Raw genomic sequence first — 27,024 nt, 5'->3', positions numbered from 1 at the left:
GTTTTCCCCACATTGCGATTTTTGCATAGCGCACACACACAAATAACAATTTGCATTATATTGCCAGGTCAAATGTTTAGGAAATGTTATCGCGATATGGACTTCAAACCAGTTTTGGACGATATGTCAGTATATTGTCCGGCCCTACTAGCAACTGGTATTCCCAGGCACAAGAGGGTGGGGTCTGTTGTCAGAAACTGGGAGAGCCCCTGGCCTAGATGTGGAAGGTCACGTCCTCCACCCCTGTCGCTGCAAGTCAGTGTTGGCAATGCTGGGGTGGAGGGGCTACCGGTCTTATCAGAAAAGTTCCTGTGTTTCTATGAATTCTTGCATTTGCTACGAGGCTGGTGCCTGGTGCAATAGTGCTGGCTCCTGATTGCCAGAGACACGGATACACGTACCACAAATGCCCACCTCAGCCTTGCCTTTTGGTTACTGACAGAGGATGACAACGTGGCTGCCAAGCTCCTCTCCTACAACCGAGCCAACCGTGCGGTCGCCATCCTTTGCAACCACCAGCGGGCAACTCCAAAAACCTTCGAGAAATCCATGCAAAACCTCCAGGCTAAGGTAACCCAGCAGAGGGGGGCGCCGAGACAATTTAAGGGATTATCTCCATCTGTCTCGCTGATCCAGCCCTCCTCCTGATTTTCTTGCACAAGCTCCTGGTGCGCTGTTGGGGCTGAACAGCTGGGTGGTTAATAAAAGTAATAGTTTATTTATACCCCGTCCATCTGGCCACTCTGGGCGGCTCCCAATAGAATATTAAGGTAAAGGTAAAGGGACGCCTGACCATTAGGTCCAGTCGTGACCAACTCTGGGGTTGCGGCGCTCATCTCGCATTATTGGCTGAGGAAGCCGGCATACAGCTTCCGGGTCATGTGGCCAGCATGACAATTCAGCTTCTGGCGAATCAGAGCAGCACACGGAAACGCCGTTTACCTTCCCGCCGGAGCGGTACCTATTTATCTACTTGCACTTTGACGTGCTTTCAAACTGCTAGGTTGGCAGGAGCTGGGACCGAGCAATGGGCTCACCCCGTCGCAGGGATTTGAACCACCAACCTTCTGATTGGTAAGCCCTTTGGCTCAGTGGTTTAATTCACAGCGAATATTAAAAACATTCTATTGTTTTATCATTTATATGAAAATGATAAAATCTCAAACATTAAAAACTTTCCTAAAGAGGGCTGCCTTCAGATGTCTTCTAAAAGTCGGATAGTTGTTCATTTCCTTGACATCTGATTGGCGGGCGTTCCACAGGGTGGGTGCCACCACCGAGAAGGCCTTCTGCCTGGTTCCCTGTAACCTCACTTCTCCCGGGGGGGAACCGCCAGAAGGCCCTCGGAGCTGGACCTCAGTGTTCTGGCAGAACGATGGAGGTGGAGACGCTCCTTCAGGTATACTGGATCGAGGCCGTTTAGGGCTTTAAAGGTCAGCACCAACACTTTGAATTGGGCTCAGAAAAGTACTGTTAGTCAATGAAATTCTTTCAGGACCAGTGTTATGTGGTCTCGGCGGCCGCTCCCAGTCACCAGTCCAGCTGCTGCATTCTGAATTAGTTGCAGTTTCCGGGTCACCTTCAAAGGTAGCCCCACATAGAGTGCATTGCAGTAGTCCAAGAGATTGATAACTAGAGCATGCACCACTCTGGCAAGACAGTTAACCTGGATGCAAGACAGGAATGCAGAGCAGAAACTGCAGGGGGGCAGGGTGGAGGGTGTTTTTCAAACGGGGAGGGAGGACTGTGAAGATAACATTGTACTGGACTTGTAGCCCATCCACGCTTGCCTAGAAAGACGAGACCTGAACCCACCATGCTTTTTGCCGTTCCAGATCAATGTCAAAAGGGACCAGTTGTGTGATGCAAAGCTGGAGCTCAAGAGGGCAAAGGCAGATTGCAAATCTAAAAGGGATTTGAAATCTAAAGCGTGAGTGAAGCCGTTTCCTTTTGTGTCCTGGGTTATCCTTTCAAATAACTGTTAGGAGGTTCGAAACAAAATAAAAAATAAAAACAAATCCTTCCAGTAGCACCTTAGAGACTAACTAAGTTCGTTCTTCATACCAATAACAAACTTAAAAGGTAAAGGTACCCCTGACTGTAAGGTCCAGTTGCGGACGACTCTGCGGTTGCACGCTCATTTCGCTCTATAGGCCGAGGGAGCCAGTGTTTGTCCGCAGACAGCTTCTGGGTCATGTGGCCGGCATGACAAAGCTGCTTCTGGCGGACCAGAGCAGCGCATGGAAACGCCGTTTACCTTCCTGCCAGAGTGGTACCTATTTATCTACTTGCACTTTGATGTGCTTTTGAACTGCTAGGTTGGCAGGAGCAGGGACCGAACAACGGGAGCTCACCCCGCCGTGGGGAATCGAACCGCCGACCTTCTGATCAGCAAGCCCTAGGCTCTGTGGTTTAACCCACAGCACCACCCGCGTCCCGAATAACAAACTTAGTTGGTCTCTAAGGTGCTACTGGAAGGAATTTTTTTATTTTTTTATTTTGTTTCGACTACGGCAGACCAACACAGCTAACCTACCTGTTAGGAGGTTTGTCATAGAACTGGCATGCGGGGAACTAATTCAGGATGGTTGTTTTTCCCATATGCAACTGCTTGCAGGGCAACCTTGGCAAAGCGGTTCACTTATGCGATAAACGTTATATGCTAGAGTTGTCTCCCGTATTATTAGAAAAAAAGCAAAAGGAGAGCCAGGTGCTGGATCAGACCAATGGCCTCTTTTAGTCTAGTGCCCTGCCAGCCAAATGCCTCCAGGAAACCAGCAAGCAGGTTATGAAGGCAGCCACCACCCTCTCCCCTGCTGTTGCTTCCCAGCAGGTAGAGTGCCTCTGAGACTGGAGGTTCTATGTGCCCTTCATGGCTGTTAGTAGACCTTTCCTCCTTCGTCTAAGCCAGCGCTCATCGCCACAACTCAGCAGATTGAATTCCAAAAATTAAGCCTGTGTTTTATGAATCCTTTTCATCTATCCTAAATTGGGTGCCAGCCAGGCTCACTGCGCAAAATGTTACGAACCTCTTGCCATGTCCTAATTCCACAGGCCTCTTCGCGTGTCCTGTCAGTTGCCTTTTAAAATTAGAAAGGTATTTTATTTTTGTAAATTACTTTGGGGTGGTGGTGGTGGTTTGCTTTTACAATTAAGCTGTATATAAGTTTTGTTAAATAAACAGACAAGCAGAGTGAAATCTTAGACTATAGCCACAGAGGGCGCATTTGGAACGTTAATAAGGAAACAGAGCAGCATCTGCCCAAGCTATTCTGCTAGTGAGCCATGAGGACTAGCGGCTCGCTTTGTCGGTCGCTGATAAATTCTCACGTGCGCGGTGCCTCTCTTCCAAACCAGCACTTTAGAAAAGAAGCAGAAGCACATAGAGAAGTTGGAAGAGCAGCTGGAGAAGCTTGTCCTGCAAGCAACAGACAAAGAGGAGAACAAGCAAATCGCTCTGGGCACCTCCAAGCTGAATTACCTGGACCCGCGCATCAGTGTGGCCTGGTGGGTTGAATGCCTGGGGAAGGACGGCCCTGCTGTGTGTCTGGTGCAAAAGCGGAAGCCCAGTCATGATTGCTAGGATTTTCCTGCCCTCCACCCTAAAGTCCCAGGGTTAGGGTTGCAACAATTAAAATGCAGTACAGTGGTACCTTGCTAGACGAACGCCTCGCGGCACGGAAAAATCGCAAGACGAAAACATTTTGCAGTTTTTTGGCAGACTCGCAAGACAAAGTTTTCTATGGCCGTGCCATAGAAAACTTTGCAAGGCGAAAGTCAGACCAAGCCTCCTCCGGGGAACCCACCCGCCTCGCGCTTCCGCCATAATCCGGCTTCTGCAGGGACATGGCGATTGGCGCCTCCGCACCGAAATGGCCGCCAGCAGCCGGATGCCCCCTCACTCTCACCTTAAGCCACCTGCGCGCTAACGGGAGAGGCTAACCAGACACAGCCTGCCTGCCTGCCTGCCTGCCTGCCTGCCTGTGCGCGAACAGCCTGGCTGTCTGGTTGGGCGCAAGGGGCTGGCTGCTGGGGAAAGAGGGAGGGAGCCTCTCCCTGGCCTCCTCCTGCTTCCCCCTCCCCAGAGCCTTAAAACTTCCGGAGCGGCCGTGGCGCTTGGGGGCAATGTGGCTGCTGTGGCTGCTCCTGGGCTTGGCGGGTGAGTCGGGGTTTGTGAGCGCTGGATTGCGCCTTAAGCTGCTTTGCTATGGCGCCATTTCATTGAAAGGAGAACTCTTTTTTTGCCAATAGGAACGCATTAATTAAATTTCAATGCATTCCTATGGGAAACCGCACTTCGAAAGATGAAATTTTCGGAATGCGAAATGACTCGTGGAATGAATTAATTTCGTCTTGCGAGGTACCACTGAATTAAAAACTGTTTGGAACAGCTTGCGGGCACAGGGTCCCGAAAACAAGACACCTCAAAGGCCAGGGCAAAGAGGGGCATCTTCAGCATCCTCCGGAAGCTGTACAATGAAGGTGCCAGGCACACTTCTGTGGGGAGGGAGTTGCGCAGCTTAGAGGCCGCCACAGAGAAGGCCCTGTCCCCCTGGGCTACCATTCTCTGAGTCTCTGAGGGTGGAGGAACTACCAAGAGGGTCCCCTCTCCTGATCTCGGCACCTGAGAGGCTCCATTATTCGGGACCTGAGTTATTTGGGGCTTCAAACACCCATAGGGGCATCTTGAATTGGGCCCGGAAATTAACTGCCAACCATTGCAGCTGTTTTAAAAGCAAGGGGTTGTGTGAGATCTGAGCCCAAACCCCCAAAGGCCCTGCTTTGATACCAAAAGGTGCCCTGATGTGCTTTTTTTGCCCACAGGTGTAAAAGGTTTTGCGTGCCCATTGAGAAGATTTTTAACAAGACCCAAAGGGAAAAGTTTGCATGGGCGATAGATATGGCAGACGAAGATTTTGTATTCTGAGGAGATCCCGGCTACCTCTTGCTCGTTTTGGTGGATTTCCTCGCATTTCCGTGCCTTCGTTTGACTCCGTTTCTTTTCTTTTGCAAGCAAAAATACATCTCTAAAGGAAGGCGTTGTGCCTGTATCATCGTCTTTTGTGCAAAAAGGTTGAAGATGGGGAGCCAACTTGCTGGTCTCTTCTCAGGGGCTCTGTGGCTGCAACAGGGGGCTCTTCGGTTCTGCCTGCAGCACATATTTAAACGGATTTCCCCCGCTCGTGGCTCCCTCCCCTCCACAAAAGACCTTAGCAGATCCAGTTGAACCTCGGTTGTTGAACGTAATCCGTTCCGGAAGTCCGTGCGGCTTCCGAAATGTTCGACAACCGAGGCTCAGCTTCCAATTGGTTGCAGGAGCTTCTTGCACTCAGCAGAAGCTAGGTTGGACGTTTGGCTTCTGAAAAACGTTCGAAAACCGGAGCATTCACTTCTGGGTTTTCAGCGTTCAGGAGCCGAAACATTCAGAAACAGGCGTTCGGGATCCGAGGTTTGACTGTACAGTTCTGCAATGGGGACTAGGTGTGCCTGTAAACATGCAAAATAATAATAATAATAATCCCAGGGTTATTTGAGGGAAGCCATTATAATTTAAGCCAATTCATGCTTTGATACAGCAGAAGTATCGCTAGCCATTGTCTTTTGCCTGATTTTATGAGGTCATTGCGAGAGCCCAGCGCAGAAATGTGCTTTTACCATTTTGCTTAGACTATGTTTGTGGGTGTTGCAGTAAATTTGGGTGGTTCTGAATGTGGGAATTAGAGGCAGCCTCACACCTCCGACCTTTTTAAAGGGTGCATAGCCTACCTCCCCCCTTTTTTTCAATGGAGGAATGTTAAAGCTAGCCAGAAATAGTGCAGGGACTTTCTCTTGGGAAGAAGGGAGACTGTTTTCTGAAAGAAGACTCTGATGAAAACTTTGGTTAGGTTTTCCTAATCCAGTCTGTCTCTGTATCAGAGACGCTCTTCATCCTATGCCTTGCTTCACGAATTTTGCAAGTTTGGGAATCTCTGGCTGTGCTTTGAAAGCTCCTGGGTCCTATTAGGGCATTCGGTGAAGCGAGCAACTGGATCTGTAGTCAAAAGAGTCTAGGCGGTTGGGCAAAGATGGAGAGCAGACAGGTGAGTTCTTCGAAACAACAAATTTCCTCCAAAACCCACAGGAAGGAAAGCCAGTACACCAGAAGGAAAAAGTTAGAAAAATGCCACTATTACCTGCCAGAGCATTTGGTGGTTGTCCCCTGAAATCACACAAGAACCTTTGGTTTACACTATGTACTGACAAACCTGTAGCACTTGGTTCACTTTCAGTGTAATTATTGTGGTTTGATTTAAGAAGGCATCCTTGTTCAGCAAATTCCTGTTTGCAAGGCACATTAGCCATGAAATTGGGGTTGACGGGAACAGGGTGATTTCAAAGGTTAGTGCTGTCGGTCTGGAGTGGAAGTTTATCCATGCAAAGAACTCTTAAATGATATTTCAAAGTTATCGCGGTGGGTGGTTCAAAGATTTCTACTGGAAGAATAATACCACTATGCCACAATCCTGATAATATCGCTTCTAGTTTGCTTGTAGTTTCCTACAAATTGAGGGTGGTGCGGTGCTATAAATGGATTTTTGTTCCCGTACAAAATGGTAACTGGTGCTTTTTGCCACGCATGAACCAAACATGCCTGTAACACAATTCCAGCTTCTCAGAAGTGCTCTGGGGTTTTCTGAAGTCACATTCAAGGAACTCAAGATTCTTGGGTGATGGATTGTTTATGGCTTGTTTGATATTAAGTTACCTGGAAAGCTGTTCATTAAAATATGAGTATTTTTGTCTATGACGACCTTTGGGTTTTTTCGAATGTGTGTGCTGAAAACAAAGGTGGGAGCAACTTGCTCCAAAATCTTACATTACTTTGGTTTCCATCAAGAATTTACGCCCTATTTGGGTGTCGAGTCTCCTTGGGTGTTAGTAAACTCTCTCCCCAGTTTAGAGCCCTTCATGGGGTTGTGCATGAAAATTAAAAGCAGGAAGCTTGTTCTATGTGTAAAGGGTCCCTCCACAAACAACCCAGCACAGTCAGGTAATAATAATAATAATAATAATAATAATAATAATAATAATAATAATGGGAGAAACCCTAACATGTTGACATTGACTAGAATGAGAAAAAAAACCCCACTGCAGTGACAAAAGGCAATAGATTTCATGGAATTTATGTTTTGTCCCAGGTGATCTTTATTTAAAGGTAAAGGGACCCCTGACTGTTAGGTCCAGTTGCGGACGACTCTGGGTCATGTGGCCAGCGTGACTAAGCTTGACTGGCGAACCAGAGCAGCACACAGAAACACCATTTACCTTCCCGCTATAGCGGTACCTATTTATCTACAGTACTTGCACTTTGACGTGCTTTTGAACTGCTAGGTTGGCAGGAGCTGGGACCAAACGATGGGAGCTCACCCCGTTGCGGGGATTCGAACCTCCAACCTTCTGATCGACAAGCCGTAGGCTCAGTGGTTTAACCCACAGCGCCACTGGCGTTTATTTACAGACCCCAAAAATTGGCTAAAAATTGGGAGCGCTCTTTACTACTGTGCCAGTGGCAACAAACTAGGAGAACTCCGTTGTAAGTCTACTTCTGTGTAAATTCTGCATCCATGAAGCTCACTGGGTGACCTTGGGACAGTCACTCGCCCTCAGCCTAACCCAGGCACCCCCAAACTTCAGCCCTCCAGATGTTTGGGACTACAATTCCCATCATCCCTGACCACTGGTCCTGTTAGCTAAGGATCATGGGAGTTGTAGGCCAAAACATCTGGAGGGCCGCAGTTTGGGGGTGCCTGGCCTAACCTACCTTGCAGGGAGGTTGTTGGGGCTGAATTGGGAGGGGGAGAACCATGAGTGCCACATTGAGTTCCTTGGAGGGCAAAGGTGGGATATAAATGTTTGGGAAACGCCCTGGGGGTGCCTGTAAGCACCCATAATCTCTGAGCGTCCTCCGGTATGCACAGCGCTGGAAAAGGCATTTCCCTTCTTCTCCAGGGCGCTTCCTAGCGACATATACAAGCTGGTATATGCACACTAATCTGGTGAAACACAGCAAGAAGAGTGTGACATCGTAGATCTAATCTACTATTTATTTACACACTGTACAGACAGAAGCATAACGGCGTCCGTTCTCTCCAGCTCTGAGAGAACAAACAGGCACAAGTAAAAGTGAAAGTACATTGCAGCGGAAGAAATAAGACTATCTTCCTTTCCCAGACTCGTCCTAGACAGGCATGTGATTTACAGCAATTTCATCTGCAGCATCGGAGGAGTGAAATAATAATAATAATTATTACTATTATTATTATTTATACCCCACCCAGTTGCTGGACGATTGTTCGCACGTGAAGCACACCAGCGGGTGAACTGGGGAAAGACGATGCAAGAAGATACAGTATTGAATTAAAGCAAAAGCATAATAATAAAATAATAAAAAATTATTATTTGTACCCCACCCATCTGGCTGGGTTTCCCCAGCCACTCTGGGCGCCTTCCAACAAAGATTAAAAATGTCACACATTAAAAGCTTCCCTAAACAGGGCTGTCTTCAGATGTCTTCTAAAAGTCTGGCAGATGGTTTTTCTCTTTGACATCTGGTGGGAGGGCGTTCCACAGGGCGGGTGCCACTACTGAGAAGGCCCTCTGCCTGGTTCCCTGCAACTTGGCTTCTCGCAACGAGGGAACCGCCAGAAGGCCTTCGGAGCTGGACCTCAGTGTCCGGGCAGAACGATGGGGGGTGGAGACGCTCCTTCGGGTATACTGGGCCGAGGCCATTTAGGGCTTTAAAGGTCAGCACCAACACTTTGAACTGTGCTCAGAAACGTACTGGGAGCCAATGTAGATCTTTCAAGACCGGTGTTATGTGGTCTCGGTGGCCGCTCCCAGTCACCAGTCTAGCTGCCGCATTCTGGATTAATTGTAATTTCCGGGTCACCTTCAAAGGTAGCCCCACATAGAGCGCATTGCAGTAGTCCAAGCGAGAGATAACTAGAGCATGCATTGCTAACATCCTCCCCCATTTCAGGTAACCGATTCATAGGCTAACGCAGCAGTAAGTGAAGTAAACATACAGTTGTCATACGCATAGTATACCCCTGTGGTAGCCTCTCCACCTTTGGAACTACCTGCAACTGGCCTGGCCTCGTGCCTGACCATTTTGCACTTCTGGTTACCTTCCTTCCATGGGACTAGAGCCTTAGCTCTGTTCCTGTGTGAGGAAACACTGTCTGCCCTTGCAGCCTTTGGATGTGGTTTCGCGTCCTTTGAGGACAAACCCTGTACCCCTTGCAAGACCTCAGGTTTTGAAACCTGTTTCGAGCCACAAGCCACAGCTATATTTACAACAGCTGTGTTAGCAAACTCTCGAGCATACCTAGTGGGCTTCTTTCCCCTCGCAGCATAGGAGGAGTGAAATTGCTAACAATAAATGCAATAAATGCATGTAGCTATATCAATTCATACACACACACACACACATTACAAAGAGCAGAAATGTGCCCTGCAGCCTGTGTGGGGCCTGATTCTACTTGCGACCAGTCGGTCCCTGCTCATTATGGACGACACGGAGTCTTGAGCAATTCCCTTCTCCGTTATGTTGCCTTTCAGGGAAGCACACAGAGAGGCAACCTGAGAAAAGGCCTTTTCAGTGGTGGCTCCCCACTTGTGGCAGGATGCCGGTACCCCCATTGTCAGTTGTGAGACAGCAGACAAAACCCACAGGCCTCCGGTCTTTGATTTGGACTTGAGATTAACCAGTTATGCCCTCAGCCTCTGTCTGTGCACCTGATTTAAGTGAGGTCCAGGGGATTAATTCATTTCCTTTTCCTTTTTTTGAAATCAGTTTTATTTGATTTTACAAATAGAAATTTATAACAAAACCAAATACATATCCACATGAAGAAATTACTCTGAATCTCGAGATTCCCCTCTATGGGTCCTACTGTCAACTTTTGCAACTGCATTTCATAATCTATATTTTCTATCTCTCCATATTGTCCATAGTATTTGTTACAAGTGAGATTAAAATCCTGCTCATGTTTTCACCCTCTTACAGTGGCCTCCTAAATAAATTATATCCCCCCCCCATTCTTTCTTGAAGTTTTTGTATTTTTTTGCATTCTGAGCTTTCCGTCAGTTTTGCCATTTTGGGGTAGTCTTAACAGCTTGGTTTGCCGTTCCTCTCCAGAGAGGATGCATATATTTTCTATTTTTTATTTTTGGATGAGCACTTTAGGTCTTGTTTTATTGCTGTATTTTTATATTTGGCTCTATGCATCATGTTTCTATTTTTACCCTGCATGAGGCACCGTAAAAAGCGATGAAAGAACAACGATGATGATGGCAACAAAAATTACAGACTCCAGGGACTTTATTATACCAGCGAGAAGGGCTTACAAACAATAGCCAGAGAGGCTTGACCCCAGCAGGAATTAGGTGCTGTCCTGATTTAGATCCCAGTCCTTTGAACGCCAGACTTTACTGTGACCAAAGCTGAATTTAGGGCGTGTGCGTATATATTCCGCGAAGGAGCTTCCTCTTGTCATCAGAAGAAGATGAAGATTCTCCTGGCTATCGTTTTGGCTGCCATACTTTGGTCATGTGAAGGTGAGAAAGGAGACTGTTTTCTTTGTGCTTATCACACCACCGCAAGGATCCCTCGCCTTGCTTTAAGAACTGCACGGCAGGCAGAGAAAAATAAAATGATTCCCGGTGCGGAGATCACAGAATTGTAGGATTGGGAGGGGGCCCCAAGCGGCCATCCAGCCCAACCCCATGCAATGCAGGAATCACCACTGAAGAAACCCTGGTGGTGTGGTGGGAGAAAGACTCACCTGCTGAATTTCTGCCCGACACACAGCTTTTCAAAGGCAGTGGAGTCGGGGAAGGATCTGGCGGTCAGAGAGACGGAGCAACACTGGAATCTGATTAATCCGGAGGCAGGGCAGAATGCGGTAATTTATGGATAGAGTTCCGGGCAGAGAGAAATCTGGTGAATGAGAAGTGGGTTGAACATGGCCGTCAGAATCCAGCGTTTGCAAGCATGTTGGAAGAGGATACGGGCCCCAGTCCAAGTGGTGTAAGAAGAGCTGTTGGATCAGACCAGAGTGGGGCCTCCTAGTCCATTATCCTGTTCTCATCGGGGTAGACTGCCCTTGTCAGTGGAGGTACATCTGTAGTGGACAACTACCGGTATATATTTGACTGCGAGCGAAGTTTTGCATTAATTCTCCTGGTCTTCCTTCTCCAGCTCTCTCGCTGAAATGCTACTCATGCGCTGAACATTCCAACACCTCCCACTGCGTGATCCCCATGGCGTGCTCAGAGCTTGACAAGTACTGCAAGACCACGGTTGGGACATTGGAGATGGGTAAGTCAAGTCACGCCTTCAGGAAAGCAGCCTTGCTCCCTGCAGCTGGCTTGCATCTAATATCAGCGTGCGAAATGAGCAGTAAGGAAGAGGTGCAAGCCAGCCAAGGCACCTGACATTGAACCTGCCCGGCATTATCATAAAAATGTTTTAAACATTTCGCAAGTGCAAGGCTTACATCCCTCTCACTCTCTGCCTTAGCCTCGCCTTCCTTGCAATATGGATATGCTAAGGATAGTATTTATTTGCATTTGCATTAGCAGAGTAATTGGTTTCCTTTTGTTCTTGTTTTTATTATGTCTTTTGTGCTTTTTATATTGTAATTTTATGTTGTAAACTGCCCCGAGATCTATGGATAGAAAAGAAAATGGTATACAAATTCAGTGCTTTTTTTCTGGGGGGGACGCAGGGGTACGCATACCCATAAACATTTTGTGAATCTTTGTACTTTTGACCATTTACTGTACAGTATTTACTTTCCCTGATTTGAACAATAACATGATGACTTTCTTGAGTCAAAATGAGAGTACCCCTAAACATTTTTAAAAGAAAAAAGCACTGTACAAATTTATTTATGTAAGTAACAACAACAACAACTTTTTTGCATGAATATGAACTCTGTTCTTTGGTGCTAAGTTTTGGAATTTTGGACTAAAATTCTGGATTTCTTGGCTATTTTGCCTGTACAACAACCACTTCTCTATGAGGGAAGGTGAAAAAACAACAACTACCAATGAACCAGAAGGCTGCTCACATCTTCCTTGGAATGTGTGTACAACTCCTTAAACTTCTCTATCGCACTTGCCAGTGACCACACTGAATCCATTCCTGGGCTAAAAACACTGGGCAAGTGCCATAGCTCATTGGTAGACGATCTGCTTTGCAAGCAAAGGGTCCCAGGTTCATTTTTTGCCAGCATCTCCCGGTAGCTGCCAGTCAGTGTAGACAATACTGAGCCAGATGGAACAATGGTCTGACTCAGAATATGGCAACTTCCTATGTCCCACTGCAAGGGGGTGGGGAGCAAGCTCACTTCTCATTAAGCTGCCAATAGTGCCTACACCTTTTGCTTCCTAACTTTTCTCCTACACGGGCTAGAAATTTACTTTTTAAAAAACCCTGAAAGCTCAGAGTCAAGTTCCCTTGCTGGCTCTTGGCCTGTTACAGCAGAACCCTCTCTTGCTGGTAGAGACAATGGTTCATCAGGGAGAGTTATCAGGAAACAGGGGATATTCCTTGTCAATGGGGACAGTTGGAATGTATGATCACATTTCTTTGGAACTTCTCAGTAGGATTAAGTCTTCTGGGTAGGGTTGGGTTTCCTAGCAACAACATGTGCCAACATCCCTTCATTCTCAGGAGAGGTCACAAGGTGCAAGGTTGCCAATTGATTATGGATTAGGATGTGAGGAGCCAGAATAGCATACCAGGAATGGGTGAGACTTCTCCTTAACTCCCCTCCCTCTCTCTTGCTATTTCTTCGTTGATCAAGGCTCCTCAAGCATGGCACATGTCTCCAAGACGTGCGTGCCGGAATGCACCGAAACCAACCAGCATGGCGTTTCCACCTCCTGTTGCCAGAGAGACTTTTGCAACCGGAATGGAGCAGCCAGAACGAGGCTCGGCCACGTGGAGCTGGCCATCGTGGTTCCTCTTGCCAGCGCAATTCTCTGGGTTGGACCCTGAAGCCTCAGGCAAAGAACTTTCACCCAGATTGTTCTCCTTTTCTATTTGTGGGGCCGTAAAATTATAGATCACATTCATTGGGGGGCTCCAGGGGAGAAAAATTGAACGCTAAATTCATTTCATATCAACATTCCTGTCCTAAGTGCATTTTCTCTGAAGTTAATGTCCTGTTGATTTGATAGAACTAAATTTGAGTGAGCATCCTTAGGATTCCCCCAGTCTTGTTTTAATTCCCAGCCTCAATCGGTTATAATCTGCATGTGAAAAGTGTGTTTTCATCAATAAAACACAGGGGTCCCGCAATGGGAAGTGGATGTAAAGCTTGACAATCTTTGGCACGGGTGTCAAACACAAGGCCCGGGGGCCTAATCCGGCCCGCCAGACCTCGTCATGTGGCCCGCGTAGCCGCCACCGACAATAGCCACTGACAGTAGTTCTGGAGCCTGCGATTGGCCGAGGGTCAAAACCGGGGGCGGGGCTGCAGGCGGAGGCCGGGGCTCTGGAGCCGTGCTGACGGCCTTGGCCAGGGAATTTCAATTTCGAATGAGGCTGAGGGAGGCGGTGGCACAGCAGCCAGACGGGGAAGTGAGATGCAGGAGGAGGAAGCCCGCCGAGGAGGTAGGAGAGCCCTACAGGCGCCGCCAGCAAAGTTGGTGCCGGAACGGAGCAGCGCTGGAATTTTTTTTGGCGGGCTTTGCTGTTGTCTTTGGCAGGAATGAGCTTACATTATTACAAAAAACAGTAATAATTGAATGCAGTGACAATAATTTATGATAATAAAGAGTGGACACATAGTCCTACAGACACAACCGGCCCTTTGAGGGTGACCAAACTGTTGATGCGGCCCCCGATGAATTTGAGTTTGACACCCCTGATCTTTGGGGCCTCTTTTGGAGAGGGGTGCATGAGCCTGTTGATTTCGTTTCCTCGCTTACCAACCTTAAATTTAGTTCTCCACATTGCTGCATTTACCTGTGGTTTTTAAAAAGCCCTCTCAAAACTTTATCGGCATTTTATTGCATATTTTCCTCACATGCACACATTTTTTGCAAGCAATTCCCCCCATATAAAGATTTTTTTGTATGTCATTTTCATGAATATATGCATTTTTATGCACACGAGTGACTGAAAGGCAGATTGTAACCTTGGCTAACAAAGAGTTTTCATGTTTTCTGCAGACTTTAACTAGGAATGTTTCCAGGTTAACCCAGTTGTGGTCCGTAGCTCCCTCCCTACTCTCCCCAAATCAAGCATTCTATGTGATGTGAAATCTTGCCTGAAATCTTAACCCATGAGAATTTGGTTTGATCATAGAATTACAAAATTGCAGAGTTGGAAGGGACACCAAGGGTCATCTAGTCCAACCCCCTGCAGTGCAGGAATGATAGCATGTAACAGGAATGAGATCACATCCCATTAACTATTTCTTTTCATCACATTCAAGAGTGCTGCAACTCTTCAGAAGAAAGCTTGCTCTAGCTTCCAGAACATAAATTAGGTTGTTGTTGTAGTAAAGATTCTTAAATCTTAATTAACTCACAAAACCATTGTATTCATAATTGCAGGGGTTCTTAATTGTTCCAGAAACGAGCAGGCATCCTCTTTGTACAGAAATCGCTTTCACTCCCACACTGGTTCCACCCACTAGAAGTTCCTTCTCTGTTGTATAATCATAGTGCTCTATAAGATGCGACTCTTAATCTCAGGGTCCTGGGTTTGAATCTCAGGGTCTTTGGGCAAAAAGATCCCTGCATTGAAGAGGGTTGGGCCAGGTGACCCAGTCCTAGGTTCTACATGCTGCTTCATGCAAATCATTGTTCACTTTGGGGTGCAATCCTGATGCTCCTCCTTCAGATTTAGCCCTGCTGATAACTCTAACTAACGCAGTCATCCCAGGGGATGCAAAAGTTGATCTTAACTCAAAAGTTCAAAGTAAAAGTAAATCAATGTATTATGTAGGATGCTGGTGAGCATCCTATGAGCTCCGGACAGAAGAAAAGCAGAATCATGTCATGCTTATATGTTCTTCCAAAGCAGGGGGAAATAAACGAAAGAAGAAAGAGAAGTTTGGTGTTGATTTCATAGAATCATAGAATCATAGAGTTGGAAGAGACCACAAGGGTCATCCAGTCCAACCCCCTGCCAAGCAGGAAACACCATCAAAGCATTCTTGACATATGCCTGTCAAGCCTCTGCTTAAAGACCTCCAAAGAAGGAGACTCCACCACACTCCTTGGTAGCAAAGTCCACTGCCGAACAGCTCTTACTGTCAGGAAGTTCTTCCTAATGTTTAGGTGGAATCTTCTTTCTTGTAGTTTGAATCCATTGCTCCGTGTCCGCTTCTCTGGAGCAGCAGAAAACAACCTTTCTCCCTCCTCTATATGACATCCTTTTATATATTTGAACATGGCTATCATATCACCCCTTAACCTTCTCTTCTCCAGGCTAAACATACCCAGCTCCCTAAGCCGTTCCTCATAAGGCATTGTTTCCAGGCCTTTGACCATTTTGGTTGCCCTCCTCTGGACACGTTCCAGCTTGTCAGTATCCTTCTTGAACTGTGGTGCCCAGAACTGGACACAGTACTCCAGGTGAGGTCTGACCAGAGCAGAATACAGTGCTACTATTACTTCTCTTGATCTAGACGCTATACTCCTATTGATGCAGCCCAGAATTGCATTGGCTTTTTTAGCTGCTGCATCACACTGCTGACTCATGTCAAGTTTGTTACCTGTTGATGTGAAACCAGGTGCAACTGCTGGAAGCGAGAAACTGTCACATGCCCGTTGCATGTTCCTTTGAGCCTGTGTTTACCAAAATAAATGGTTGCTTGGTGCCAAAAGACAGGTGCAAGGAAGGAGTGCAACACATGCACTGTGATCTGTGCCAGCTTCCTCTGTTCCCACTCCTTTCTCCTCATTTATCCAGGCAGGTGAAAGAAAGCCCTTCTTGATGCAGCGTGTAGGTAATCTGCAGAACTCACTCCTGCAGGAGGGCAGTGATGGTCCCCAACTTGCATGGCTTCAGTGGCATAGCATGGGTTGCCAGTGCCCGGAGCTTCACAGAGTGGATGGGAAACATGCATGCACATTCAGCTACCTAATTACATCCACATCACCCAGGAGATGATGGTGGTGGTGATTTCTACCCAATCCACGCTCTTCTTGGGTTCCTATGGATAGTCTGATTCACTATAAGGCAGCTTCCTATGTTCCTATGAAGAAAACTCTCTGTATACAAATTAAATTTTTTGAAGATGTTAAACAACTGCTGACAGGGTGGGCTCCAGTATTGTCAGGTACATAGCAGATTCCAGGAAGACATGAAGAAAAAAGGGTTTGCGTCAGAACCCTCGTTATTGGAAAAGAATCTATTACAGGGTGAACGGGAAATTATCTCAAAAATGTATAATACCGTCTTAGAATGGGAAGTGAAGGATGAAACGATCAAAGAGACAATGACAAAATGGGCAACAGAACTGGGAAAAAACAATAGAAATGGAAAAATGGGAAAGACTATGGAGCGTAACGTGGAAATTTACGGTGTCGGAAGTGGTGGAGTCTCCTTCTTTGGAGGTCTTTAAGCAGAGGCTTGACAGCCATCTGTCAGGAATGCTTTGATGGTGTTTCCTGCTTGGCAGGGGGTTGGACTGGATGGCCCTTGTGGTCTCTTCCAACTCTATGATTCTATGATTCTATGAATTAGAGAAAATTCAATCAAAATGTTTTACAGGTGGTATCTGACACCAGTAAAAATCTGTAAAATGTTTAAAACCAAAAATAATCAGTGTTGGAGGTGCCAGAAGGAAATAGGCACATTCACACATATATGGTGGTATTGCTCGATAAAGCCTTTTTGGAATGGGATATTAGAAGAGTTAAAGAAAATATTCAAATATAATATAAAGAAAACTCCAGAGGCTTTCCTACTAGGAATGGTTGGTGAAGAAATAGAAAAGAAAGATGAAAAGATATTCCTGTACTCAGTTGCGGCAGCAAGAATTTTAATTGCTAAGTCATGGAAAAGCCAGGAAGTTCCCACCATCAGAGATTGGCAAGAAAAAGTAATCAGTTATATAGAATTGGCCAAACTGACAAACTCAATAAGGGGTGGTTCGAATAATTTAAAAAAAAAATGGGAAAAATTTGGAATATATGTTAAAGAGCTCGGACTAAAAACAAATATCTTGTAGAACTTCCAGGAGGAAGGTACGTGTAAGCAATGGAAAGGTAAATTCGATGGAAACGATGCCTTATGAATAACGGCTTAGGGAGCTGGGTATGTTTAGCCTGGAGAAGAGAAGGTTAAGGGGTGATATGATAGCCATGTTCAAATATATGAAAGGATGTCATATGGAGGAGGGAGAAAGATTGTTTTCTGCTGCTCCAGAGAAGCGGACACGGAGCAATGGATTCAAACTTCAAGAAAGAAGATTCCACCTAAACATTAGGAAGAACTTCCTGACAGTAAGAGCTGTTCGGCAGTGGAATTTGCTACCAAGGAGTGTGGTGGAGTCTCCTTCTTTGGAGGTCTTTAAGCAGAGGCTTGACAGGCATATGTCAAGAATGCTTTGATGGTGTTTCCTGCTTGGCAGGGGGTTGGACTGGATGGCCCTTGTGGTCTCTTCCAACTCTATGATTCTATGACTCTATGATTCTATGATTCTAAATGAACCTGAAGCCAGGGAGGAGGAGAAGGGGAAGTCAAATTGCAAAGAAGATGTGAAGAAGAAAACGCATAAGTCAGGTTGAAATGACATTGTAGAAGATAAGATAAAGCATGCTTGAAATATATATGATTGTTTATCTGTATATTTTTTGGTATGTATTTTAGTTGGATGTTTTGTTTTATATTTATTTTAAAATCAATAAAGATCTATAAGAAAAAATGAAGAAAACTCTCTGCAAGTCATGAAGCTGAGCAAAGGGATCCTTTCTTCAATCTCTGCTGAATCCACGCCCTATAAATGTCACGGAATGGCCTCAAATGACCTCACGGGATCCTTTCGTCCTGGTCTGGAAGGAGGTGATCTCTTCATTGCGGCTGTGGCTTTTTTATTTTATTCATTTACTTTAGGAAATCTATATGGTCCCATCACCTCCTGGCAAATAGAAGGGGAAGAAATGGAGGCAGTGAGAGATTTTACTTTCTTGGGCTCCTTGATCACTGCAGATGGTGACAGCAGTCACGAAATTAAAAGACGCCTGCTTCTTGGGAGAAAAGCAATGACAAACCTAGACAGCATCTTAAAAAGCAGAGACATCACCTTGCCGACAAAGGTCCGTATAGTTAAAGCTATGGTTTTCCCAGTAGTGATGTATGGAAGTGAGAGTTGGACCATAAAGAAGGCTGATCGCCGAAGAATTGATGCTTTTGAATTATGGTGCTGGAGGAGACTCTTGAGAGTCCCATGGACTGCAAGAAGATCAAACCTATCCATTCTTAAGGAAATCAGCCCTGAGTGCTCCCTGGAAGGACGGATCGTGAAGCTGAGGCTCCAATACTTTGGCCACCTCATGAGAAGAGAAGAATCCTTGGAAAAGACCCTGATGTTGGGAAAGATTGAGGGCACTAGGAGAAGGGGACGACAGAGGACAAGATGGTTGGATAGTGTTCTCGAAGCTACGAACATGAGTTTGACCAAACTGCGGGAGGCAGTGCAAGACAGGAGTGCCTGGCGTGCTATGGTCCATGGGGTCACGAAGAGTCGGACACGACTAAACGACTAAACAAAACACAATATGCCGCTCGATTGTAAAAAACGCCAGACAAAATCCAGCAGCTTCAAAAGCATCTTACCAAAAGATTGAACGATAAAATAAAAATTACAGCCGGTGCACAAAAGTTAAAATATTAAATCAGATTGAAATCTAAAGGCTCCGATTCTTTTCTTTCCAGAGGGGAGTCGACATCTGAAAATTTCAAAATACCCTGAATGGTTGTTTTAGTCACCTACCCTGATCACACCACCGACTTTGACTTCTAGTCCTTGGAAGCTGCTGCAGGAGTGGTTTTTCCAGTAGGTGTGCAAGGATCTGACCTTACCAATGGGTTGCAGTTATGCAAACCCCTGTGGTGTTGGGCCATCTCAGGAGTCATAAGAAGAGCAGTGCAGGATCAGGTCTACCTGCCCAGCCTCTGCTTCGCAACAGCAGCAAGCAGAGAATCAAGGCAAGAGGGTTCTCTGCCTGTTCGCCCCCCTCCAGCAAGCGACATTCAGAGATACACTGCTTCTAAACATGGAGGTTCCATAGAGGCTCCAAGTCACAGCTACGATGAAATGTTTTATCACTCGTTTTCCACCCAGGGTTCCTTTCCTTCAAATTCTTTATTTTTTTATTTTCAGGTGGGTAGCTGTGTTGCTCTGACGAAGTCGGGGGAAAAAAAAAATATAGACCAACTAAGTTTGTTCTGATATAAGCTTTTGTATAAGCTTTTTTTTAGTTGGTCTATAAGGTGCTACTGGGCAATTTATTTATTTTTGATCTTTGTTGAGTTTTAATAACGACAGCCAGGTACAGCAAAAACAACAGCAAACCACAAAACAAAATTTTTCTTTTTTAATATATATAAAAAATCAGTTGTCACAGTTGCCAGTGAATAAGGATAGCATATTTCCTGAGTCAGTAATTAAACATACCTAAAGCATGTGTGTTTTATAATTACAAGGTGGTTCCATGGCCTAAATCAAAGCAATTACATGTTTTTTTTTGTACATTTCAGAAAAGAGATTTAAAAGCAGCCTTGAACTATAATGAATCAAGACACTTGCTTAGACCTGTGGGAGCTGACACTTCTTCATTATTTAATTAAAACACATTTATTCAAAAGCTTTGTCCTCGGCCACAATACCACAAAACGACCTCTCCACTCCTCAAGCCTTCATCACAGGAAGCTGGCAGTCCTGAGTCACCGTGCTTGTAACCCAACAAGGATGCTTTAGCCATGACTCCTGCATTGCAGGGGGTTGGACTAGATGGCCTTTGGGGGTACCTTCCAACTCTACGATTCTATGGAATTAGACCCAATGCTGTGGAAGCCATCTCAGGCACTTTGTCCCCTTACCGAGGAAGAGCGGAACACAAATACTACTACTACTACTACTACTACTACTACTACTACTACTACTATTTATACCCCACCCATCTGGCTGGGTTTCTCCAGCGACTCTGGGTGGCTCCCAACAGAATTAAAAGCACAATAAAACACCAGTCATTAAAAACTTCCCTAAACAGGGCTGCCTTCTGATGTCTTCTAAAAGTCGGATGTTTCCTTGACATCTGATGGGAGAGCGCTCCACAGGGTGGGTGTCACTACCGAGAAGGCCCTGTGCCTGGTTCCCTGTAGCCTCACTTCTTGCAGTGAGGGAGCCGCCAGAAGACCCTCAGCGCTGGACCTCGGTGTTCGGGCTGAGCGCTGGGGGTGGGGATGCTCTTCAGGTCTGCTGGGCCAAGGCAACAAGTGATTTCTGGAAGCAACACTTGCCCCTGGCGATGGGCTGTTCCTGAAGGCAGGGCACCGGTGAGTCACCCACCCACATTCCATTGTTCACAGACATTCCCATTCAGACGGGAAGGAGTGGAGCTGCTCGCCTCATCGCCCCAGCACACCTCTAAAGTTTATAATCAGCCCCGGAGGATCCAGTTCAAGGCAAACGGGATCCCTTGAAGATGAAGACCTGCTTCCTTGTCCTTCTCTGCGTGTTGCTCTTCTGCACAAACGAAGGTAAGCCTACCCAGCTTTGACGGCGCAAGCTGCTAGTCCTTCTTGATTCCAAGAACGGTGGAATTTGCCTGTTTTTCAGGAAACGCAGACCAGCCTCAGGCAGGGATGGGGATAATCGTTTCCAGCTCAGCCCAGCTCGCCTGCCTGCGTTCTCGTGGACGGCAGGAATTTGCTAGCATTCCTAGCAAAGATGTTGTAAAACCCAGACCACTATGATAAGTCTCTGGATATTGTATAAAGAAGGGAGGGGGAATCTGTCAGGCCATCTGTCAGCGATCCTATGTTGCAGGGGATCGGATGACCTTTGGGGGCCCTTCCAGCTCTACAATTCAATGACCCTTCTTCAAGTCTCTGCCTCAAATAGGATTTTGTGCAGCAAAAGCGCACCACGAGGACTCGTGGTACAGTCTCAGAGAAAAGGAACAAATGACCCTTTGTCCTGGAACTGGGAGCCTCATCCCACTAAGCACTGTTATGCATTTGCGGTGTTAAGCTGGGTGCCAGACCCCCTAATCTCCGGATCCAGTAAGTGATAGAATTTAATCAAGGCTTCTGATTCTTGGAATAGCCCACCTGGTGAGCTGAGACCCTGGATGATGAGCCATTAAGGGGAATGAAGGTCTTCACAGGGAAGGCACTGGGGGGGGGGGAAAGAGAGAGAAAGAGAGAGAGAGAGAGAGAGAGAGAGAGAGAACAGTCTTCGAACATGAACCTGTGGCTGGAACACAGCACAACACTAAGCAAACGTCGGGTTGCGAAAGCGGCAAACCTGGAAGTGTTTTGCCGCTCGCGCATGCGCAGAAGCGGTCCTCCGGTTGAGAAAACTTCAGGATGCATCCGGATCTCCGGAATGGATCCCGTTTGCAACCGGAGGTACCACTGTATTATGTCCCACATCTTTAGCCCAATGTATCATCACATGCACACAGCTCTACCTCTCTTTCAAATCGGAACCAGTGGGGGCAGTGAAGGTCCTGTGTGAGTGCCTGGAGGCGGTTGGAGGATGGATGGCAGCTAACAGATTGAGGTTGAATCCTGACAAGACAGAAGTACTGTTTTGGGGGGACAGGAGGAGGGCAGGTGTGGAGGACTCTCTGGTCCTGAATGGGGTAACTGTGCCCCTGAAGGACCAGGTGCTCAGCCTGGGAGTCATTTTGGACTCACAGCTGTCCATGGAGGCACAGGTCAATTCTGTGTCCAGGGCAGCTGTTTATCAGCTCCATCTGGTACGCAGGCTGAGACTCTACCTGTCTGCAGACTGTCTCGTCAGAGTGGTGCATGTTCTAGTTATCTCCTGCTTGGACTACTGCAATGTCCTCTACGTGGGGCTACCTCTGAAGGTGACCCGGAAACTACTACTAATCCAGAATGCGGCAGCTAGACTGGTGACTGGGAGCGGCCGCCAAGACCACATAACACCGGTCTTGAAAGATCTACATTGGCTCCCAGTACATTTCCGAGCACAGTTCAAAGTGTTGGTGCTGACTTTTAAAGCCCTAAATGGCCTCGGTCCAGTATACCTGAAGGAGCGTCTCCACCCCCATTCTTCTGCCCAGACACTGAGGTCCAGTACTGAGGGCCTTCTGGCGGTTCCCTCGTTGCGCGAAGCCAAGTTGCAGGGAACCAGGCAGAGGGCCTTCTCGGTGGTGCCCCCCCGCTGTGGGACACCCTCTCATCAGATGTCAATGAGATAAATAACTACCTGACATTTAGAAGACATCTGAAGGCAGCCCTGTTCAGGGAAGTTTTAAATGTGTGACATTTTAATGTATTTTTAATCTTTGTTGGAAGCTGCCCAGAGTGGCTGGGGAAACCCAGCCAGATGGGCGGGGTACAAATAATAAATTATTATTATTATGCTTTTGCTTTAATTCAATACTGTAACTCCTTGCATCGTCTTTCCCCAGTTCACCCGCTGGTGTGCTTCACGTGCGAACAATCGTCCAGCAACTGGTCTTGCCTGAAGCCCACCAAGTGCTCAGAGAACGACAAGCACTGCTTGACCACGGTTGCCTCCTTCAAGATTGGTACGTTGAAAGCAGGTTTCTGGTTCAGCAGGACAAGCAACCCATTTCTAAGCTCTAAAATGTTGCAGCGAAAGCAACATTTGGTCATGTGCTTTTCGGGCACAATGTTCCAGGATCGATGCCAGGAAAAGGGGAATTATGTTCACGTGTGGTGGGGGTGTAAATATGTACATTTTTATTTATTTTTTTGCAAAAGGTTTTTAAGGAGATAACAGAAATCACCGGGTTTAAGCTGACCGAAAGTCCAGAGGTAGCATTATTATCAATTTACGATGGGGCGGAAGGTTCGCAGGCTGTGAAGACCTTGCTCACAAATTTATTGACAGCTGCACGAGTTATTATAGCTAGGAAGCGGAAGGGGCAAGCAGAATATAAAATGGAAGAATGGTATAAAGAGCTGTGGGATATAGAGCTACTGTATTAATGATAAATTAACATGTGCCATTAAGGTAAGATGGGGAATATGCAGCAGAAATGATTTTGGGGAAATATGGAAGGTGTTTGTAGATTTTGTGCTGTTAAAACAGAAAGGGGCCAAACCATTGCAAGAGGTGTTAAAATTGTGGGAGGTTGGATAGTTACAATGGAATGGTCTCGGTGGTGAGACGCACATTTTTATTCTTATTTATTTACTTTGTCTAAACAAACAAACAAACAAACAAACAAACAAACAAACAATCATCCTCAGAAGGGATGACATTTGGGACTCATCCGGTAACTGAGATCCTGGTCTCCTGCCCTGAAATCTAGCCCTTTCTGCAGAAACTGTCAATCCTTGCCAAAATCCAGCTCAAGGTAACAGCTGTGGAAGAACCCTCCTTTTCTGTTTGAGACTGTCCCACCAGCCACTACCAATGGAAAGCTTTTAATTGTCCAGTCCAGGAGATAGCCGATTTCCCTGTATCCACTACTGGCAAACAGAGCAATGATTTTGGAAGGCCTGTTTTTATCCAGCACATAAAAACATGAGAAGAGCCTGCTGGATCAGAGCCCATCTACTGCACCATCCTCTTCTTACAGGGACCCACCAGATGCCCCAACGGGAATCTGAGTGCAAGAGCTACTCTCCCCTCCTGCGGTTTCGGGCAACCGGCGCTAAGCCACTTTAGTTAACTGCGAGATATAAAATGCAGGTCACACGTCTCAGGGTCCTGGGAGCCTTCAAAACAAAGTCTGAACAAAATTGGTGAAGCAGCAAAGCATTTATTGATTGCAACAGCATTCTTGCCGGAACAGGTGCCCCAAAGCAGGCACTTCTAAATGCAGCAAAACACAAGCTTATATCACCGATCCTCAAATGCAAGGTTCCCTCGCCTGCTCCCCATGGCTGGGGACGTGGAGGGTTTACAGGCTATCACGGCTGCCTAATTAAAATACTAAAATCCATGCCATTGTTGTCATCTCCCATTCCTCTGAATTTCACGACCACCGCTCAAGATTATTTTTGTTCATGCTTTTTCAGGCGTTTTACACATTGACTCAAGCGATAAAGGCACATTCTTAGTGGGTTCTACATCTGCTGACATATACAGATACAGTGAGGGCGGGGGGGGGGAGTATTTGACCCCCTGCTAAATTTGCCCGTTTGCCCTCTGACGAAGAAATGACCAGTCCATAATTTTAATGGTAGGTTCATTGTAGCTGTGAGAGACAGAATAACAACAGGAAAAACCCCCAGAAACCCAGAAGGCAAAAGTCAGAGATTGATGTGCATTATAATGAGTGCAATAAGTATTTGATCCCCTATCAACCAGCCAGATGTCAGGCTACCTGGTATCTGCACTGTATGTAACAAGCTGAGATTAGAAGCACCTGCTGCAAGGGAGAGGTCTTACCTGTAATCTCAGCTCATTACAGTACCTGTACAAAAGACACCTGTCGGCAGAAGCAATCAATCCAGCAGATTCCAAAGTAGCCACCATGACCAAGACCAAAGAGTTGTCCAGCTACAATAAACCTATCATTAAAATTATGGACTGGTCATTTCTTCGTCAGAGGGCAAACGGGCAAATTTAGCAGGGGATCAAATACTCCCCCCCTCACTGTATGTTGCAAGCTGCCTAGTTTTTCGGGCGTTCTAACCACGAGCTTCTAAAGATAAGTTTTAAGCAAGTCTGCAGTTGCCTAACTGGAGCAACCATTTGACCTTTTGAAAAGGCAAGCAAGCAACCTTTCCTTTCTGGCCCTTGGAAAAAAAGCAGCACATTTTTTATTCCTCACCTTAACCTGTAAACTGTTTTCTCCTCGCAACCCAGGTGGGGCCAGTAGAATAACGCTTTCTCCTTCTCTTCCCCCTTCCAATCCGAAGGCTTCTTGACCATGCAAAAGAGAATCACCAAGAGGTGTTCACCAAGCTGTCCGAATCTGAACATGGATATGGGAATTGGTTCCTTCGGGACGTCCTGTTGCCAAAGTTCCTTCTGCAACCTTTTCGGACACGTGGCAGCTAAAAACGGGACCCGGTGACGGGCTCTGTGTTCGGATCTGTGTTCATATGCGACCCCTTCCCGGTGGTCGTTTGAGAAGCCAACTTAGCTACCAGGTCTCAAGGCCAGATCTTCCATTTTCACCCTTTAAACATCCTCGCCTCCTAAGGGGTGCAGGGGTAAAAGTGCTAACATATCTGATGATGTTCCCCAAGAAACCCAAAGCTTTTCTTTTAGGGATTATAGAAATGGATATACAGTGGTACCTTGGTTCTCAAACTTAATCCGTTCCGGAAGTCCGTTCCAAAACCAAAGCGTTCTGAAACCAAGCTGCGCTTTCCCATAGAAAGTAATGCAAAACGAATTAATCCGTTCCAGACTTTTAAAAACAACCCCTAAAACAGCAATTTAACATGAATTATACTATCTAGCGAGGTCATTGATCCATGGAATGAAAGCAATAATCAATGTAGTGTACTATAACATGATAAAAATGTAGATGATAAAAATAAAAAAATTTTCTTACCTGCACTGATGATAGTCATTGTTTGGATGGGGGGCTTTTATCCATTTCCACGGTCACACAATCAATCAATCAATCAATCAATCAGTCAACCAACCAATCAGTAGCTGAACTGGGTTCCACACAGTCACAAAAACAAATTAACTGAAAAAGCCTCAAAAGCAAAAATGCAAAATAAATAGCAAAAACAAAAGTGCCAAAATTTAATCCGTTCCGGAAGTCCGTTTGACTTCCGAAATGTTCGAAAACCAAGGTTTCTGATTGATGCATGTGCCCCAGAAACAATAGCCGACAGCAATATCGGATGTTCGGCTTCCAAAAAACGTTTGAAAACCGGAACACTTACTTCCGGAGTTTGAGAACCAAGGTACTACTGTACCAAAAAAGTTGGTTGATTTATTTATGTCTGCAACAACAAGAGCAAGGATAATGTATGCTCAAAAATGGAAAGAACCTCACTTGTAATGTAACAAATACAGTACTATGGACAATATGGATAGATATAAAACATAGACTATGAAATATAATATGCAGTAGGAAATGTAGACAATAGGACCCATGGAGGGGATGGGGGGAAGTCTTGAGATTCAGAGAAATTTCATTTTATGGATATGGATTTGGTATTGTTATAAATTTACATTTGTATAAAATCAAATAAAAATGATTCCAAAAAAGAAGAAGGAAAGAAGACGAGGTTCCAATGAAGGAAAAAGGGTTTATTAAAAGGATGTAGTATGCGGAACTGGCAAATCTAATAGCAAAAATTGGAGATCAAAATGATGAAACATTCTTTGAGGTTTGGGAACCTTTTGTAGAATATCTGAAGATCAATTATTGTTGCATGAAAACACGAGCAGGATTTGAAATAGGAGCAGCAGCAGAAAGGCATTAAGGCTAATAACTCAGGATGTACATATGGCGTGTTATAAGTTAAAACATGCAGCATTAAAGGATAAACATAGAACACCATGGAGGGAAGGGAGGGGAGGGGAAGCCAATGGATAAATTAAAGGTATTGTATTGTTGATGGGAAAGTATGTAAACATTTGAAAACTTAATAAACAAATTTTTTAAAAAGAAACCTGCTAGCAAAGCTAAGCAGGGTTTGGTGTGGTTTCGAATCGGATGGAGAACCGTGTGTCGAGATTCCTGCATTGCAGGGGGTTGGACTAGATGACCATCAGGTCCCTTCCAAGTCTACAATCCTATGATTCTTCTGGGTCTCAAGGGTTAAAACAGGGTTGGGGCTAGATGTAGCCCCACCCCTCTGTCTGG

At 45.9% G+C, this 27,024-nt stretch overlaps 3 protein-coding genes across 6 annotated transcripts in view; all 3 read left to right on the top strand.

Annotated features, from left to right (window-relative positions):
* TOP1MT (DNA topoisomerase I mitochondrial) overlaps window positions 1-6,787 on the top strand; it is a 53,782-nt gene extending 46,995 nt beyond the window's left edge. For all 4 annotated transcript variants that reach the window (XM_088676058.1, XM_088676059.1, XM_060277559.2 and 1 more), the window contains 4 exons: window positions 443-570; window positions 1,836-1,930; window positions 3,358-3,507; window positions 4,825-6,787. In XM_088676058.1, coding sequence (XP_088532184.1) covers window positions 443-570; window positions 1,836-1,930; window positions 3,358-3,507; window positions 4,825-4,927 — 476 coding nt within the window. In that variant the 3' untranslated portion in view covers window positions 4,928-6,787. The remainder of the gene's footprint in view (window positions 1-442; window positions 571-1,835; window positions 1,931-3,357; window positions 3,508-4,824) is intronic.
* A 2,896-nt stretch (window positions 6,788-9,683) lies between these two features.
* LOC118090509 (lymphocyte antigen 6E) lies at window positions 9,684-13,606 on the top strand. The gene is made up of 3 exons (XM_088676057.1): window positions 9,684-10,599; window positions 11,243-11,362; window positions 12,855-13,606. The coding sequence occupies exons 1-3, from the start codon at window positions 10,548-10,550 to the stop codon at window positions 13,046-13,048; spliced, it is 366 nt and encodes a 121-aa protein (XP_088532183.1). The 5' UTR covers window positions 9,684-10,547; the 3' UTR covers window positions 13,049-13,606.
* Window positions 13,607-20,607: 7,001 nt separating this feature from the next.
* LOC118090313 (lymphocyte antigen 6E-like) lies at window positions 20,608-26,821 on the top strand. The gene is made up of 3 exons (XM_035125917.3): window positions 20,608-20,773; window positions 22,681-22,800; window positions 25,109-26,821. Exons 1-3 carry the CDS (start codon window positions 20,719-20,721, stop codon window positions 25,264-25,266), a joined length of 333 nt encoding a protein of 110 aa, XP_034981808.1. The 5' UTR covers window positions 20,608-20,718; the 3' UTR covers window positions 25,267-26,821.
* Window positions 26,822-27,024: the final 203 nt, after the last annotated feature.

This window comes from Zootoca vivipara, chromosome 8, assembly GCF_965207765.1.
Source record: "Zootoca vivipara chromosome 8, rZooViv2.hap1.1, whole genome shotgun sequence".
NCBI classification, from domain to species: domain Eukaryota; kingdom Metazoa; phylum Chordata; class Lepidosauria; order Squamata; family Lacertidae; genus Zootoca; species Zootoca vivipara.
This window is presented reverse-complemented; position numbering and strand designations above follow the sequence as displayed.

What these genes read in the sequence shown, in the direction of transcription:
- LOC118090313 (XM_035125917.3), top strand. Translation starts at nt 20,719, where the DNA reads ATGAAGACCTGCTTCCTTGTCCTTCTCTGCGTGTTGCTCTTCTGCACA. An exon ending in GCTCTTCTGCACAAACGAAG is followed by an intron (nt 20,774 to 22,680) that starts GTAAGCCTACCC and finishes GTCTTTCCCCAG; the next exon opens with TTCACCCGCTGGTGTGCTTC. An exon ending in GGTTGCCTCCTTCAAGATTG is followed by an intron (nt 22,801 to 25,108) that starts GTACGTTGAAAG and finishes TCCAATCCGAAG; the next exon opens with GCTTCTTGACCATGCAAAAG.
- LOC118090509 (XM_088676057.1), top strand. Translation starts at nt 10,548, where the DNA reads ATGAAGATTCTCCTGGCTATCGTTTTGGCTGCCATACTTTGGTCATGT. An exon ending in CATACTTTGGTCATGTGAAG is followed by an intron (nt 10,600 to 11,242) that starts GTGAGAAAGGAG and finishes TTCCTTCTCCAG; the next exon opens with CTCTCTCGCTGAAATGCTAC. An exon ending in GGTTGGGACATTGGAGATGG is followed by an intron (nt 11,363 to 12,854) that starts GTAAGTCAAGTC and finishes TCGTTGATCAAG; the next exon opens with GCTCCTCAAGCATGGCACAT.